The following is a 17,893-nucleotide window of genomic DNA, read 5'->3' as shown; positions in this document are numbered from 1 at the left end:
TGTGAAGTTGCTGCCAGTTCATTTAATTTACACTGAAATGTTTTACAGTGAATTCTTAAATGTGGAAGAATGACTTACCTCAGAACTGGATTACAGTAATGCAATACTTCTGAATATATAACAGTTATTCTTCCAGATCAAATATGTTTTACTTATGATTGCAGGCAAAGTGCTAATTGAACAGTAAGACTAAGCAACAAGATGAATGTAATACAACATGCCATATTAATTGTATGCACTCAGTCTGAAATGCATACCAATACTGAATACTCGTGCACTTCATGATTACTGGAAAATATATAAATATAGCAGTAGTGAAGTCATTTAAGCATAATTTCATCCCAACATCATAATTCATGTCAATTATTTCTTTGATGCACTTTTCAGTTTATAAGTTTTGGGTTTCAAAAAACTCTCATGGATAGATGTAAATATATTGCCAAAATATTCCTTAGTATTCCATTACAGTGTATAAAATGTCTTTCTGGTTGGTGCCTTATAGCAGACATTTTTGTCTTTCTGAGATGTGCAGAGGTTAAAATTTGTGACAGAAATGTCATGAAGCTACTCATTCTTTTTGCGGGTCATTTTGATCATGGTTTCAGGTGACCGGTACAGAAAGATGAGCTTTTCAAACAGTTGCTCCTCCATCTCCATCTCTCCAGTCTCTCGCACAACAAAGATATCATTGCACAGTTTTAGTACACGGTCCACACATGGCAGCTCCTCATACATGATGGATCGAGATATACCTGTGAAGAACTCCCGCACAAACTTACCAATGACCAGCACCACAGACATGTACAGACCCACAATGCTGCAATATCAATAGAGAGAAAACAAAAAAGGAGAGATTTCATATTCAAAATCACATTTATAAAATGATTTCTACAATTGTAATTTCTGTAAATGTATTTATGCCACATGTGCTCAGCATTAAACAAAATGCTGTGTAAATTCACTGCACTTCCTTTCTATGTTAGTTCTCAGTAACGTGACAATTACAGGCATTTGTCTTTTATGGGGTGTTGTGATAACAAGTGGTCAATCTAGTCGGGCATGAATTAGGAATCTTAAATGCATCTCCTGTGACAGACTTTCATATTACTAAAAGACACTGTTGCTACTACATATACAGTACTTGAATTTGAATCTCACCACAAATACTGTGTTTTGAGTTGAATAGTTTGTTTTATCAACATTAGGATAGTCTGTTAATATAACAGTCCATACATTATCAGAGCTTGGTAGACATAATTATTATATTTTTTAGACATGATTAGAAAGATAAATTAATATATTATAATTAATGTTAGGCCCTATTTATTAATTCATTATTGATATTAATAACAAATACATACATAATAAATAATCATATGTCATAAAAAAATAAAATGGTAAATTGTTTAGATAAAAATGAGACAAATACATAATAATGTAGTCATAATTCATAAAATTAATTGATAATAAAAACAATTCAAACCGCCACTTAAATAGGACAGCAATCACTGTAATTGGAAAGAATGAAACAATTTTTTTTTATCATTCTAAGCCAATCAAATACCTTATAAGAAATTAAAAGCATGGTAAATAAAAAAAATAAAAAAAGATTTATATACACACATATAATGTGTGTTTGTATGTGTGTGTGTGTGTGTGAGAGAGAGAGAGAGAGAGAGAGAGAGAGAGAGAGAGAGAGAGAGAGAGAGAGAGAACGGTCAAATAGGAACAATTACACATGTAAATTCAAAGTGAGAATTAGAATAGACCCTATACTTAAAATCACTCTTTTTTTTCCTTCATGGACAACCAACCAATCACAGTCTTTTTTGTCATAGATTTTGTCATACATAGCAACGGGGTCAACCCCGCCTCCCCACTAAGATAAAAGTTTTTGTCTTTTCCTTACTCAGAGTTGCTCTCAGATCGATCCTGAATCGCTCTTAAGCTAAGACTCCTACGTAAACGTTTTTAAGCTAAATTAAGAGTTTTCTGAGAGGATTCTTAGAATCTTTATGAATACGGGCCCAGAAGTTTTGCCGTTTGGTGGAAAGTTCACTCAACCAAATTTCCCTACCTTCAAAAAGTACATATTAAGACATTGATATTAAGACACAGGACATTGCGAAAGTAATCCATATGAATAAGTAATCCCAATATAATTTAACATTTTATTCACTTTTAAACACTGATTAACACACATACACGGAGCTCTTAAAAAAAAAAAAAAAGTATGTGTGTTTAATTAATATGGATTACTTTTTGGTTGAACTACTCTTTTAATATTTTCTTACCAGACATGTTTCAGAAATTGTAAAAATGACTGAAAACTCACCCATAACCAGCCAGGAAGCCCACACTGGATGGGCTGACTTTATCATTGAACACCAGCATCTCAATACTCTGGCATCTGCTGGCTGGAGGGCCAGGAAAACACTCTTCCACCACCCACCACTGTGGGCCCATCTCTGCAGAGCTCCCGTTTCCCCGCTGCAGTTTGATGGACAGAGGACGGAAGAACTGTAGATGAAGATCATCCAGGCTTTTGTGATGTTCTGTGAATGATTCCATTAAAGTCAAGACAACATCCTTTGATCTGCAGGTCTGTTGATCTAATGCTATTCATTTACATTTACATTTACATTTAATCACTTAGAAGCTTTTATCCAAAGCAGCTTACAAACGAGGAATACAATAAAGCGATTCATCCAAGTAGACTGTAACAAGAAGTGCATATTTAGGGAATCAGAACTAGTGCGTAATGAGCATAGAAAGAAAGAAAGGTTTAATAACTCACCCACTTGAAGTCGATGTGCCACTTTAGCATTAGGCCCGGAAGTACCTCTGATATATTTTGGCAGCAGATTTTCCATTAACCTAATCATCAGAAAACAGATGGAATGTGAAGTAAAAAAAAAAAAAAAAAACAGATGTTGAAAGCATCCATATTTAAATGTTTACGAAACACTTACACTGGACGGCTGCGTGTCCCTCTGAGCATAGACACCAGCTCCTCTCTCAGTCCGCGATCTTCATACTTCACTGTGTGTTCACCAGCCGCCTCAGCATTCATCACCAGAGATGCATTTCTGCTCAAACATGCAAAACATACAATTACATCACATCTACCATAAAATGTTAAACATGAGATGAGACAGAAGCCACAAGTGAGAACATAAAGCATTGCCCCCATCATAGTAGACTTTGTTGCCAGAGTATCTTCAAATATCTTCATATGCAATGTCACTAAAGAGTATGATGACTTTCACCTTCTGTAAAAAGGTCCAGTATAATTACCTCAGGTAATGCTAATCCTGTTCAGATAGACCAGTTGTAAATATGTACGTAAATATTCTGTCATTTCCTGTTTAGATTATTTTTTTTCTTCTGTTTTTCAAGCATAGAGACACAAAAGCCTTAATTTGCCCACATGGAAAGAACCTATATGTGGATATATGCGCATATGTGACCCGTCCCGGAAACCAGTGACACAAGTCGGCAGCACAACTTTCGAGCAAAATGAGAATGAAGGGTTTTCTTTTTTTTTTTTTCAAATTGGTGATTTTCGTTTTTTTGCAGAATCTGTTAGTTGAGATCACAAAGGGTCCGTGTATCATCCGGTCATTCAATTATTCCATTAAATCTGGCAAACCAAAAACGAAATAACGAATCAATATTTTGTTTTCCTGTTTTTCTGTATGAACCAAATATGGAAAACTGACGTTTGTTTCATAGCTTTCAGCTCGAAACGGGAAATATAATAAACAAGGAAACCAAAACGAAATAATGGATCAAATTTACGTTGTCTCAATTTTTCTTTATTTGTGTAGTAGGTCTAACTATTTCCCACGGTGGCGTCCTGCTTGCTTTGCGCATGCGCAGTGGATAGTTTCAAAGGAGTATGTCGCTGAGCGCCCAACACACGATGGGTAACTGTCACGGAGACGAACCCCGTGATTCCCACTACTGGCCAGCAGAGGGCTCCATCTCCTGAATATTGACTCTCTCACTCACTTATACTGATTCGCACTACACTACCCATCATCCCCGTGCCTCGGACTCTGATCATCACACAGGTGCAGCTCATTGGCACGGGTATATAAGCTGCACTACTCCTTCAGTCAAACGCGAAGTCTTGTTTTGCTCCGGCTGACATTTCCAAGCGTTATTTCCCGTGTTTGATTTCCTGTTTACCAGTTCTGTTTGCCTACCATCTCTTGAACCATTGCTGCCTGCCTCTTGACCTTGGATTGTTTATTGGACTCTGAATATTGCCTGCTACCCCGATCTTCTGCCTGTGTTTGATGACGATTCTGGTTATCTCTATTATTGTGTTTGCTGGTACTGATCCCTGCCTGTACGACCACGAGCTATTCAATAAAGCCTGCAAAATGGATTCCCCGTCTAGTGATGAATTGTTACAGAAGACTTCGCCTCAACCGAATCCAGCGGCTTACGATCATCTGTGTGCTACTATGGCAGCTCAGGCAAGTCAAATCGCTCCTAACCAGCATCAATTGAATCGTCTGACTTCAATCACTGAGGAACTGGTAAACGCTGTTCAAAACCTCCACAGCACTGCCGTGACGTCACCTCCACCTGCAGCGGTCGCCATTTCCCACGCGGCAGGAACGCCAGCGCAAGTTAATCCACGACTGGCTTACCCGGAGAAATTTGACGGGGACTCTACCAAGTGTAAGGGCTTCCTACTACAGTGCTCGCTGTTCGTTGAACAACAACCCACCCTTTACACCACTGATGCTGGTAAGATCGCCTTCGTTTGCTCATTATTAACGGGAAGAGCTTTGGAATGGATAACGGCAGTATGGCGCGAGGATGGAACGGCGTTCACCACTTTCACTGACTTTCTGGTGCGATTCCGTGAGGTGTTTGATCACCCCCGAGAGGGGAAAGGAGCGGGTGAGCGTTTGCTTGAGTTGTCGCAGGGAGGATTAACAGCGGCGGAATATGCCTTGAACTTTCGTACACTGGCTGCTCAGACGTCATGGGTGAATGACACGCTGAAGGTATTGTTTTGCAAGGGGCTTAATCATGAACTGCAAACCGAACTCGCTTGCCGTGATGAGGGGAGAACTCTGAGTGATCTCATTTCGCTAACCATAACCATTGATAACCTGCAACGCCCTCGCCGTGTCAGTACTCAACGCCTCTTCCCCGCTGCGGCAACACGATCCGCAGAAACTACAGAACCCATGCAAGTCAACTCCTATCATCTGACGGATGAGGAACGTCACCGCCGCAGGTCTAACCGACTCTGTCTCTACTGTGGCGCTCCGGGACATCAACAAATTACTTGCCCATCACGTCGCTCTTCTTATACTCCGAAATCGGTGAGTGCATCTCTTAACTGTGTTTCAGTCCCTCTGGTAATCAAGACCAACAACGTTCGAGTGGCTACCACTGCTCTACTTGACTCAGGAGCAGCTGGGAACTTTATCTCTGAGGAATTTGCCAGAAGGAATAACATTTCTCTAATTTCATGCACTGATTCTCTGTCTGTAGCCACAATAGATGGACGCCCTTTGGGGTCTGGAGTGATTACTCACCGCACTCAAGATCTACAAATGTTAACCGGTCTGTTACACCAAGAAACCATTCAATTCTACGTGCTCCCTGTATCTAACACCCCTGTTATTTTGGGCTTGCCCTGGCTCAGACTGCATGATCCTCAGGTGTTGTGGAGAGAGGGACAAATTCTTAGATGGAGCACCCAGTGTCAGAAATCATGCCTCTCGACCATCTCTCCCATGACTGTGCAAGTTGTCACGTTAGACTCGGAGTTCACCAGCATTCCCAATCTGCCCAAGGAGTATCACGATCACGCCACCGCCTTCAGCAAGGTACAAGCAAACACATTACCACCACACCGCAGTCATGATTGTGCCATTGATCTAATTCCAGGCTCATCACCACCCCGGGGTCGAGTATTTCCATTATCATTACCCGAGTCAGAAGCTATGGCCAAGTACATCAAGGAGGAGTTGGAGAAGGGGTTCATTCGTCCATCCACCTCTCCTGCTTCAGCTGGCTTCTTCTTTGTCCGTAAGAAGGATGGAGGTTTGCGCCCTTGCATCGATTTATCGTGGACTCAACGAGATAACAGTAAAGTTTCGCTATCCACTGCCACTGGTGCCCTCTGCATTAGAACAGCTACGAACTGCACAATACTACACCAAATTTGATTTGCCAAGAACCTTTTACCAGTTCTGTTTGCCTACCGTCTCTTGAACCATTGCTGCCTGCCTCTTGACCTTGGATTGTTTATTGGACTCTGAATATTGCCTGCTACCCCGATCTTCTGCCTGTGTTTGACAACGATTCTGGATATCTCTATTATTGTGTTTGCTGGTACTGATCCCTGCCTGTACGACCACGAGCTATTCAATAAAGCCTGCAAAATGGATTCCCCGTCTAGTGATGAATTGTTACAGTAACTCATGAAGCACAAAGTTCCTCCGTGTTTTCTCAGCATTATATCTTAAAAAATACGAGGTTTGAGAAGTAAAAGGCGGGGCAACATTGAAAATATTTCAAAGTTAAATTTCATGCAAACAGATTTTAAAAGACCAGTTTCAGTCAAATATTTATGTTTTATGCCTATATAACAAAACCCAGTGTTAAAACAGAGCGCAAACAATTATATTTGGAACATTATATACTGTAGACTAACCAATATGCGCTCACTTCCGCGTATTCATCGTGGGGATAAAGAACACGTTTTTGTTTAACGAACAGAGGCATAGTTACAGTATGTCCAATAACAATACAACACGCTATAACAAAAATCAGAGATGGTTTAAATGTCCTTTGAAATCACGCTAACCACTTGTTTTGGTATGTGGGGCATTTTAAGTGATCATTAATTATTTAAAAACTATCTATCTATCTATCTATCTATCTATCTATCTATCTATCTATCTATCTATCTATCTATGTGTATATATATATATATATATATATATATATATATATATACAAACAAACACATGTATATATATATATATATATATATATATATATATATATATATATATATATATACAATACACATCCATAAATACATACACACATACAATACAAATAAAAAAAAAAAAAACAAATAGAAAGAATTGAAAAAGAATACAGAAAGCCAGTGTTGGATGAAAAACTAGCAGTTAGAGTAAATGAATAAAAATTAGATAAAATATAATTAGAATAGACAGTGCTAGAGTTTGAGGGTCAAAGATGAAAGAGATGTGTTTTTAGATGTTTCTTGGAGATGCATGTACTGCATGTAATATATATATTTAGCTTTGCAATATAACAATTTTAAAGGTAACAATGTAATTCAAAAGGCTATGGTTGACATACTGTAATAATGTTTGTAATAGTATTCTACCTGACAATTACTGTATCAGTGAAATATATTACACCCATTATACTGAATTTATAGAATAGAACACCTTTAATGCACAGATGCACAGATTACATTTAAGTTCTAGTAGCAATACACACTTACAAACAGTTCTAGTGCAAACAAATACTGTATGCACAGAAATACGAAGTTAAATATTTACATTATTTTACAGTTACATTGCAATCTGTACAAATAAAACAAATTAATTTTTTCCTTGTGTTATGTCTAAACCTAGCATCAGCTTATCTACTGCTGTGTGCCGTTCTTCAGTTATCAAATTATTGATGTAGTATCAGGGTTGAAATAACTATACACTTAGTTGGCCTATTGTAAATCCATGGCTTTATCAGATCTCGTCTGAATTGGCAACAATTATTACTATTACTATTTCCTTAGGTTGGAAAGGCAGCAAGTGAAAAAATATATTTAGCAACTATGTAGGAAAATAACTAATTACTTTAAGATAAATGAAGATCTTTGTGCTTTAATGATTTGTATTCTTCCAAATTCTGCCAGCAGAATATTTTTATTCTTAATTCTCACATAAAATAAATGAATAGCCTAAAGAAGACTGTCGTTTTTGTGAAGAATCAGCATAAAATCAGGTTCTAAAATCCCCATCTTTTTTTTTTTTAATTTTGAAATCTGAAAAATGAAATTAATTTACTTCACCTGCACTCACCAGAAATTATTCTATCAGTGTCATTTTCTATCACAAATCATTTTTATTAACCATTTAAACAGAATGTCGTATTAGGCCTAAATATAAAACCGATTCCAAAAAAATTGTGACATTGTGAATAAAAACAGAATGCAGTGATGTGGAAGTTTAAAATTTCTAAAAAAAAAATCAGAATACAACATAGATGACATATCAAATGTTTAAACTGAGAAAAGGTATCAATTTAAGAGAAAAAATAAGTTGATTTTAAATTTCATGGCATCAACACATCTCAAAAAGGTTGGGACAAAGCCCATGTTTACCACTGTGTGGCATCCCCTCTTCTCTTTATAACAGTCTGCAAACATCTCGGGATTGAGGAGACAAGCTGCTCAAGTTTAGGAATAGGAATGTTGTCCCATTGTCTAATACAGGCTTTTAGTTGCTCAATTCTTCCTCTTTATGATGCGACGAAAAAGATCTGGACTACAGACTACAGTCATGTTGTAAAATGCAAGGTCTTCCCTGAAAGAGATGACGTCTGGATGGGAGAATATGTTGTTCTAGAACTTGGATATGTCTTTCAGCATTGATGGTGCTCATCGTTCTAGATGTGTAAGCTGCCCATGCCACACACACTCATGCAACCCCATACCATCAGAGATGCAGGCTTCTGAACTGAGCGCTGAGAACAACTTGAGTTGTCCTTGTCCTCTTTAGTACTGATGACACGGCGTCCCAGTTTTCAAAAAGAACTTCAAATTTTGATTCATCTGACCACAGAACAGTTTTCCACTTTGCCACAGTCCATTTTAAATGAGCCTTGGCCCAGAGAAAACACCTGCGCTTCTGGATCATGTTTAGATATGGCTTCTTTTTTGACCTATAGAGTTTAAGCCGGCAGCGGTGAATGGCACGGTGTATTGTGTTCACCGACAATGTTTTCTGGAAGTATTCCTGAGCCCATGTTGTGAATTCCATTACAGTAGCATTCCTGTATGTGATGCAGTGCTGTCTACGGGCCCGCAATTCACGGGAATCCAGTATGGTTCTCTGGCCTTGAACCTTACACAGAAATGATTCCAGATTCTCTGAATCTTTGGATGATATTATGCACTGTAGATAATGATAACTTCAAACTCTTTGCAATTTTTCTCCATTTTTCACATTTGGAATGTGTAGCTCTCATGAAACCAAAATGAGCCAATATTTGGCATGTCATTTCAAAATGTCTCACTTTCAACATATATTATCTATATTCTACTGTGAATAAAATATGTTTATCAGATTTGTAAATTATTCCATTCCTTTTTTACTCACAATTTGTACAGCGTCCCAACTTTTTGAGAATCGGGTTTGTATTTATGTCATCCTTAATGTTAAATTCTTAAATGATAATGTTAAATTGGAATACATGTAATAATTAAATCAGTATTAATTAAGCCTTCAGAGATAGCTGCGTCTGAAGTTGATTTTAGATGTATTAGGCCTGTTTACAGTTTAATGCTGATCAGAGGTCTGTACATGCCTTTACATAGCAATTACAACTGTATAATGAAATGAGATTAATGTTTAATACAACATTTTTAACACAGAAATATGTAATGACAAAATGAAATGATAGGCCTACTTTATGATACTTCTGAAAGTAATATCGCCACTAGGTGTCGGTAAGTCAATGTGTTAATAAAGAAGCCTTTTATTCAATCTCTTCGTCCAAGATTCAGATTCTTTCAGGAATAAATTCAAGTGTCTGTGTTTAATAATTTGTCACTGAATTGTCTATAATAATGGGTCTTTCAAAGACTGATTCATATCAGGATTCAGGAATGGTACATCACTCTATAGTCTATACGCTTACTGTGACTTTGGTTTGATGATGTCAAGAAAATACCCCCCACCCATTCACATCTGAAAACTACTACTTACCTATGTCACACAATGTAACTGTAAAAATAATGTAAATATGTAACTTCACATAATTCTGTACATATTTGTTTACATGTTTGCATTTAAATAAAGAGAACTATTGACCATCTACCTGATCTCTGATCGTTTTCTATCTAGGCTACTTAAGATGAAAAAAACCCACTTTCTTTATATATTCTAAATATTTATAACTACTTGTTTTCTCTCTGTGTGTGTGTGTGTGTGTGTGTGTGTGTGTGTGTGTGTGTGTGTCTGTGTGTATAAAGTAGTCAACGTTTGAAGTGGATCAAATCCTTTAATCAAAGCTGTCCTAAAACCAAATCCGAAATACGATATTATTTATATAATATATATATATATATATATCGTTTTGATTCCTTTTATTGATCTCATTAGTAATAAAATAATCTGCTAATATAAATGTTTTAATTAATGATCACTTAAAATGCCCAACTGCTCCGGGTGTGTGTTCACAGTGTGTGTGTGTGTGTGTTCACTGCTCTGTGTGTGTCCACTTCGGATGGGTTAAATGCAGAGCACAAATTCTGAGTATGGGTCACCATACTTGGCTGAATGTCACGTCACTTTCACTTTTCATACCAAAACAAGTGGTTAGAGTGATTTCAAAGGACATTTAAACCATCTCTGATTTTTATTATAGCGTGTTGTATTGTTATTGGACATACTGTAACTATGCCTGTGATCGTAAAAAAAAAACGTGTTTTTTATCCCCGCGAGGAATATGCGGAAGTGAGCGCATCCTTTGAACCTATCCACTGCGCATGCGCAAAGCAAACAGAACGGCACCGTGGGAAATAGTTAGACCTACTACAACAAATAAAGAAAATTTGAGAAAATGTAAATTTGATCCTTTATTTCGTTTTGGTTTCCTTGTTTATTATATTTCCCGTTTCGAGCAGAAAGCAATGAAACAAATGTCAGTTTTTCATATTTGGTTCATGCAGAAAAACAGAAAAACTAAATATTGATTCGTTATTTCGTTTTTTGGTTTGCCAGATTAAATGGAATAATTGAATGATCGGATGATACACGGACCACAAAGAAGCCTCTCCGTGTTTGAGATAGCAGTATTGGTATATTTAAAAGCGTACATTTTGAGGTTGAAATCAGCTTGTTTGTCAGAGATTCTAGCACGCAGTAGGGGCGTTTCATTGTCTGTGTATTTCCATACTGGATAAGCCGGCTTTTGTTTCTTTTGTTATTGCCGCCGCCCTCCGAGGGAAGCGTGGCTATTATGCAGCGCTCTGGCCGGCTCTAGCTGATATCAAAATTCAATGAAGATGTACGCCGCAAAGATGATTGCAGACGAGCTGAACCGTGGCCGTTACACCGAAAACGTTTTGAAGTACCTCTTCGACAATCCGGATGCTTATGAACAAGCGCTCATTGATTCTGAAGATGATCTGAGCGACGATGAAAGCGACATAATAAGACATAATAAGACCCTAATCTACAACTGACCGAAGATGATGACGAGGAAGAATGTATTGGACTGGCGTCAGACGAGTTGGACCGTAAGATATCAGAGGCTATATCGATAGTAACATTTGATGGGGATAAAGACAGAAATGGGGAAAATCCGTAACATTTAGAGGTTGAGATGGTTACATTCAGAAAGAAGACCCCGACAAAGAGAAAGTGTTCCCGAATGGGGGGAGCTTTACAGGGGGTATGGCTCATCTAAATGAGATGTAAATGAGCCCCATTGTCACTCGCAGCAGTGAGAACAGGTGAGAACTGCAAAATCTTTAGAGGCTATTTTCTGCTTTTTTGAGTGCCTACCTTCAAATGGCCACAACTTCTCCAAATATTATCAGATTTCCATGTGTTACACATCGTTGAAAAGCTTGGAGACTACACTTTCAGAATCTGTGAATAACTCAAAATGCCCCAGAACCGACTTGTGTCCCTACTTTCCGTGATTGGTCACATATATGAAACCTATATGCAGTGTATATGCACATATATGCTGCATATATGCACATATATGATAATATATATATACTGCATATATGCGTATATATATATATATATATATATATACTGCAAATATGCATATATATGCCACATATAGGCAAAATTGAGTTCCCCATCGAGGGAGAGACGATGCGTCGATAACGCTTTGGGAACGCATTCTGCGTGAGTGCATCTGAAGCATCCATGTCAACTAGTCCAATGGCGAGAGTGAGCGTCAAGAGTGACGTCACGACCAGGAATTGATAAAAACCCCAACCGGAGCAACCGGTGTTAGCTTTCTGTGCCTCAGCAAGCGATCTGTGTCAAACCTGTCTGTCATATTTACTGTGTGTCTTGTGCAAAGTTTATATACAATGGCTAAGCAACTATTCAAACCGTGTGCTTCTCCCTGCCCGCGTTATTTAACGGGTGGGGATACACACGAGCTTTGTGTAGTTTGTTTGGGAGTGGAGCATGCGTTATCAGCCTTCGAGGAGACTGATTGCCCGCATTGTGAGAAGCTTTCGCATCGCATGCTCCGCTCCCGCTTGTCACTCTTTGCTGAGAAGAGCGGCGAGCCTCGCGCTCCTCAGGGTGCAGGACGCGCTTCTGCCTAGGCAGAACGGAGAATGCATTCCTGGGGTTCGCAAATGGATCTCTCAGCGGGGTTGGAGACGGGCCCGAGGGCTCTTTCTTCTCCCTTACCTGGGAGATCCATAGCTCAAACTCCGGTGTCGGAAGCCCGCCCCGCGGCTTCTTCCGCCCGGGGGGAGAGCCCATTGCTTCATTGCTCTAGCTCAGAGGAGTTAGATGTAACGGGAAGTGAAGGCGACACAATCAGGGGGGAAAAGGATTCACCATCTCTTTCCCCAGCATATGAGGAGTTGGTTGATGTATTAACACGAGCTGTAGATAAGTTACATATATCTTGGCCATCTGATAAACAGAGTGCTCGTCCTAAAAGCAAATTAGACGAGCGTTTTCTGTCTTCTAAAACATCGCCTACACCACGGGGTCTCCCTTTTTTCCCTGATCTTCACAGTGAGCTGTCTAGATCGTGGAATAAGCCATATTCATCACGTCTTTTCAGCCCTCAAGTGCGCATTTATTCTGATATAAGAGGGTTTAAAGAAAATGGTTATGAAGCGATGCCCCGGGCGGAGCAGACGCTCGCGAGCTATCTTTCCCCTGGTTCAGCGACATCTATTAAGAACCCGACTTTGCCCACGAAGCCTTTAAAGATCACATCTAATTTAGTGGGTAAAGCTTACACAGCAGCAAGTCAGGCTGGAGCTTGCCTTCACTCGATGGCTTTGCTTCAGGCTTATCAGGCTGAGCTGCTGGGGGAGTTAGATAACAGTGAGGGAAGTCAGCCGTGACGAAATTCGTGAACTTCGTCGGGCTACGGATTTATCTCTCAGGGCGACTAAAGAAACAGCACGTGCTATTGGTAGATCTATGGCTGCTTTGGTTTCTACAGAAAGACACTTTTGGCTTAATCTTTCAGATAAAGATAGATCTTTTCTTTTAGACGCTCCCATTTCTCATGAAGGTCTGTTTGGTGATGCTGTGAATGAAGTGGTTGAAAGATTTCAAGAAAATAAAAAGCAATCTGAAGCTTTTAAAAGTTTTCTCCCTCGCCGATCTAATCCTGATGCTGCTGGGCGTGCAAGGCAGCCCCAGCCACCATGCTCCTCATATCTTGTGTTTCAAAAAGAGAGTGTTGCGTCTCGCGCTCCTCCTCAAAAATCACGGGGACCGAGCCAGCACTCACAGCCAAAGCAATCTAAGCAGAAGCCGGATCTGAGGACCGTTCTTCTCGCTAAGAAAGCTTCGGCTCAGAAGAAAAGGTCCTGACACCAAATGGGTCAGACCTGTGAGGGCAGCCCCAATCGAGACGGTGCGGTGTACACCTCAGTATAAGGTGCCTGTCCAGTCTGTCCAGTAGTGCATCCCGAGCAGGCTCTGTTCATGGATCAAGAAGTGAAATCTCTTTTAGCGAAAAATGCTATAGAGCAGGTGTCCCGACAGGGCATCGGGTTTTTACAGCCGTTATTTCATTGTTCCAAAAAAGGATGGAGGGCTGCGTCCCATTTTAGATCTTCGTCTGTTGAATTGTACAGTTCAGAAATTAAAATTCAAGATGCTGACACTCAAACAGATCGTGACTCAAATCAGATCCGAGGACTGGTTCGTCACAATAGACCTAAAAGATGCGTTCTTCCATATCTCCATCCTCCCTCAGCACAGGAAGTTCCTAAGGTTTTCTTTCGGGGGCAAAGAATACCGGTATCGGGTACTTCCCTTCAGTCTAGCTCTTTCACCCCGCACATTCACGAAATGCGTAGATGCAGCTCTGGCCCCGCTCAGGCTGCAGGGCATACGTATTCTGAATTACCTGGACGACTGGTTGATTTTAGCAGAATCAGGACAGTTGGCGGTTCGGCATCAAGATGTCGTCCTCGCTCATATGCAAAAGTTGGGTTTGAGGCTCAATACCAAGAAGAGTGTGCTATCTCCATCACAGAGGACCACTTTTCTTGGGGTGGTATGGGATTCGGTCACGATGCGAGCCGCTCTTTCGCCCGCTCGTGTAGCCAACATCCTCACAGCCACATCAGAGCTAAAGCTAGGCCAGTCACGCACTGTAAAACAGTTCTAGAGATTGTTGGGTCTCATGGCAGCAGCGTCCAATGTGATCCCCTTTGGCCTGCTGGGCATGAGACCTTTACAGTGGTGGCTCAGGACCAGAGGGTTCTCCCCGAGGGGAAACCCACTTCGTACGATCAAGATCACGCGGCGGTGTCTCCGCGCCTTGGTCATATGGAGAGAACACTGGTTCCTGTCCCAGGGTCCGGTATTTGGAGCTCTTTGTCATCGGGTTACCATCTCGACAGATGCTTCCCTTATCGGCTGGGGAGCGGTAATGGAAGGCCGCTCAGCTCAGGGTCTGTGGGAGAGCCATCATCACTCTGTTCATTTTGTAGCTCATATCCCATTTTTGACTGTCATACATGATGCCTAGCTCATATTTTCTATTAGAATTAACGAAAAAAATTATGCAAGAACTTATGTATGTGCGAACATGTTAAATTGGTATCACATGTAATTGGCATGTTATGGAATTTAACCATGGCAATATATTAACATGATATACAGAGCCGGACAGTGACGGAGTACAATTACTTGAGTACAGTACTTAAGTACAATTTTGAGGGATCTGTACTTTACTCGAGTATCATTTTTGGGGAGTACTCATGACTTTATTCAACTACATTTGAGAGGCAAATATTGTACTCTTTACTCCGCTACATTTCTATCCATAACCGTAAGTACCCGTTACTTCTTCGACCTCGTGCACATGGAGATGGACCCCCTAATCTTTTTCCCTCATCTCAAGAAATATCCGCGTCCACACGAAACAGATGTAGTATACATGCCAGACCAGCATGTGGCGCTGTAATTCTGCCACAGAGATACAATTAAAACGGAGAAGAAGACATGGATTTGCTGCGCGTGGTACACAAACGAACATGGAACAATACATTTATTAATCAGTGTTAATGTTAGCGTTCAGTGTTTGTTCATGTTTTTGTTGCTGTTACGTGATGTAGTGGTGTTTGACTAGGGGTGAGACGTGGGCTAATGACGCCATATTTTCAGAAAATATACGCATTCGCCGTCCGGATGAAACACTAAGGCGGCGTTTTCAAATATATCCACTCTGGGACCCGGTTTCAAAACATCAGTTTCACTCTTCCAAAATGCCAGATCCGTGTGGACGAAAATGCCTATCCGCAAAACTATTTGTGCGCCAAAAAAAAAAAAGAGGAAAAAAACTCTGACACCCTATCAAACGTCATTGGATAGTGCAGGAAGGAAGAGGAAGAGGAGGAGGTGGAGGAGGATGATGAGACACATCATGACAGACCTTCAAAGAATAATAAAAGATAATTTTTATATTCAGTTTTTTGTCTTATTTTTGTTCTTGTACTATTTAATTGTTCTTGTAAATACATAATGTACATTTCTACATTTTTGACTTTTTTTTTTTGTACTATTTGATTGATCTTGAATAAGTAAATAATGTACATTTCTACATTTTGGACATTTATTTATGTTGCCTAGCAGCTATGGATTTGAATTTGACTCTTATAGGTGAACATATAGGTGCATATATACGTGCATATATGTACCTATATAGGTATATGTATGCACATATATATGTGCACATATATGTGTAAATATCTGTGTGCATATATTTACATATATGTGTAAATATATGTGTGCATATATGTACATATAATATAGGAAAACGGCCAATTTTATATATGTCACATATATTAAAAACCTATATCAAAACCTATATTGAAACATATATGTTTATATAGGTTTTTTCCATGTGGGTGCATTCTAGGCAGTGTTTTCCACATTTAACGACAGACCGTTCAGATCAGAAAGGAGGTCAAAAGTATGGAGCCAGAAGAGTCTCAATAAAGATAAATGCACACACTACAGTCACATATGCACACATAGGATTCATACATGCACACACATAATTCATAAATACACACACAGGATACACGAATGCACACAAAATTCACAAATGCACACACAAAATTTAAAAAGCACAGAAGATTCACAAATGCATACAAAATTCAGAAATGCACACAAAATTCAGAAATACACACACAATTTAGAAATGCAAACAACATTTACAAATGCACTCAAGATTCACAAATGCACAGGACAAGATTCAGAAATGTATTTCTGATGCACACACACATATATCTTGATTTACAAACTGCTTGCGGTCTGTGAACTTCACTGCATTTGTGTGTGAATTTTGAGACTCCCCTGACTTGGCTCGACACACAAATGCCTTTTTTTAAACAGGGAATGATCTGCAACCAATCAGATATCTCCCTTGTTTTAGCCAATCACAAGAATGCACCCCACGTGGGGGATTGTTTACTTATAAGCCAATCAGCGAACGACTCACTTTCCTCACGCAGTGAACGACTCACTTTCCTCAGCGAACGACTCACTTACCTCACACAGCCGGCGACTCACTTTGCGCAGCGAACGACTCACTTTCCTCACGAGTCACGCAGCGAACGACTCACTTTCCTCACCCAGCGAGCGACTCACTTTCCTCACGAGTCACGCAGCGAACGACTCACTTTCCTCACCCAGCGAGCGACTCACTTTCCTCACGAGTCACGCAGCGAACGACTCACTTTCCTCACCCAGCGAGCGACTCACTTTCCTCAGCGAACGATTCACTTTCCTCACGAGTCACGCAGCGAACGACTCACTTTCCTCACCCAGCGAGCGACTCACTTTCCTCAGCGAACGATTCACTTTCCTCAAGCAGCGAAGTTGAGCGAATGATTCACTTTCCTCACGCAGCGATCAACTCACTTTCCGAAGCGAACGACAGCCGGAGACCCACTTTTCGCAGCCAGAGAGCCACTTTCCTCTCGCAGCGGACCACTGACTCTCTCTTCATGTAGGGACTGAATATTATAATTAAAGTGACTTCTATATTGCATCCAAAAGAATATTTAGATATATTTAAATATTCAAAAAGGTTTAAAAAAATTTTTTTTTTTACTTTCATTAAAATATTTCAATAAAATGAAATAATTGCAAATTTATGAATCCATGGTTAACTTTTTTTCTGCAGTCACTGGGCTATATGTATTGAGACATTTTTAAATTTATATTTAGAAAAAAAAATAAAAAAATAAACCTGAATTGTAATCTAAACATCTGTATTTTCATACAATTTAATACAATTGCTGTGTGAACACGTTCATGTGATTGGCTTATAAGTAAACAATCCCCCCACATGGGGTGCATTCTTGTGATTGGCTAAAAGAAGGGAGATATCTGATTGGTTGCTG

The 17,893-nt window shown here is 39.7% G+C and overlaps 1 protein-coding gene across 1 annotated transcript in view; it reads right to left on the bottom strand.

Moving 5' to 3' along the window:
- Nucleotides 1–275: 275 nt before the first annotated feature.
- The window catches only part of LOC113075554 (piezo-type mechanosensitive ion channel component 2-like), a 126,739-nt gene continuing 109,121 nt past the window's right edge, over nt 276–17,893 (bottom strand). Inside the window, 4 exon segments of the mRNA XM_026248237.1 lie at nt 276–817; nt 2,336–2,555; nt 2,798–2,951; nt 2,954–3,089. Coding sequence (XP_026104022.1) covers nt 565–817; nt 2,336–2,555; nt 2,798–2,951; nt 2,954–3,089 — 763 coding nt within the window. The 3' untranslated portion in view covers nt 276–564.

Source organism: Carassius auratus, unplaced genomic scaffold, assembly GCF_003368295.1.
Source record: "Carassius auratus strain Wakin unplaced genomic scaffold, ASM336829v1 scaf_tig00017160, whole genome shotgun sequence".
Taxonomy (NCBI): Eukaryota; Metazoa; Chordata; class Actinopteri; order Cypriniformes; family Cyprinidae; genus Carassius; species Carassius auratus.
Note: the sequence above shows the minus strand (reverse complement) of the source record. Positions and strands in the feature narration are given on the sequence as shown.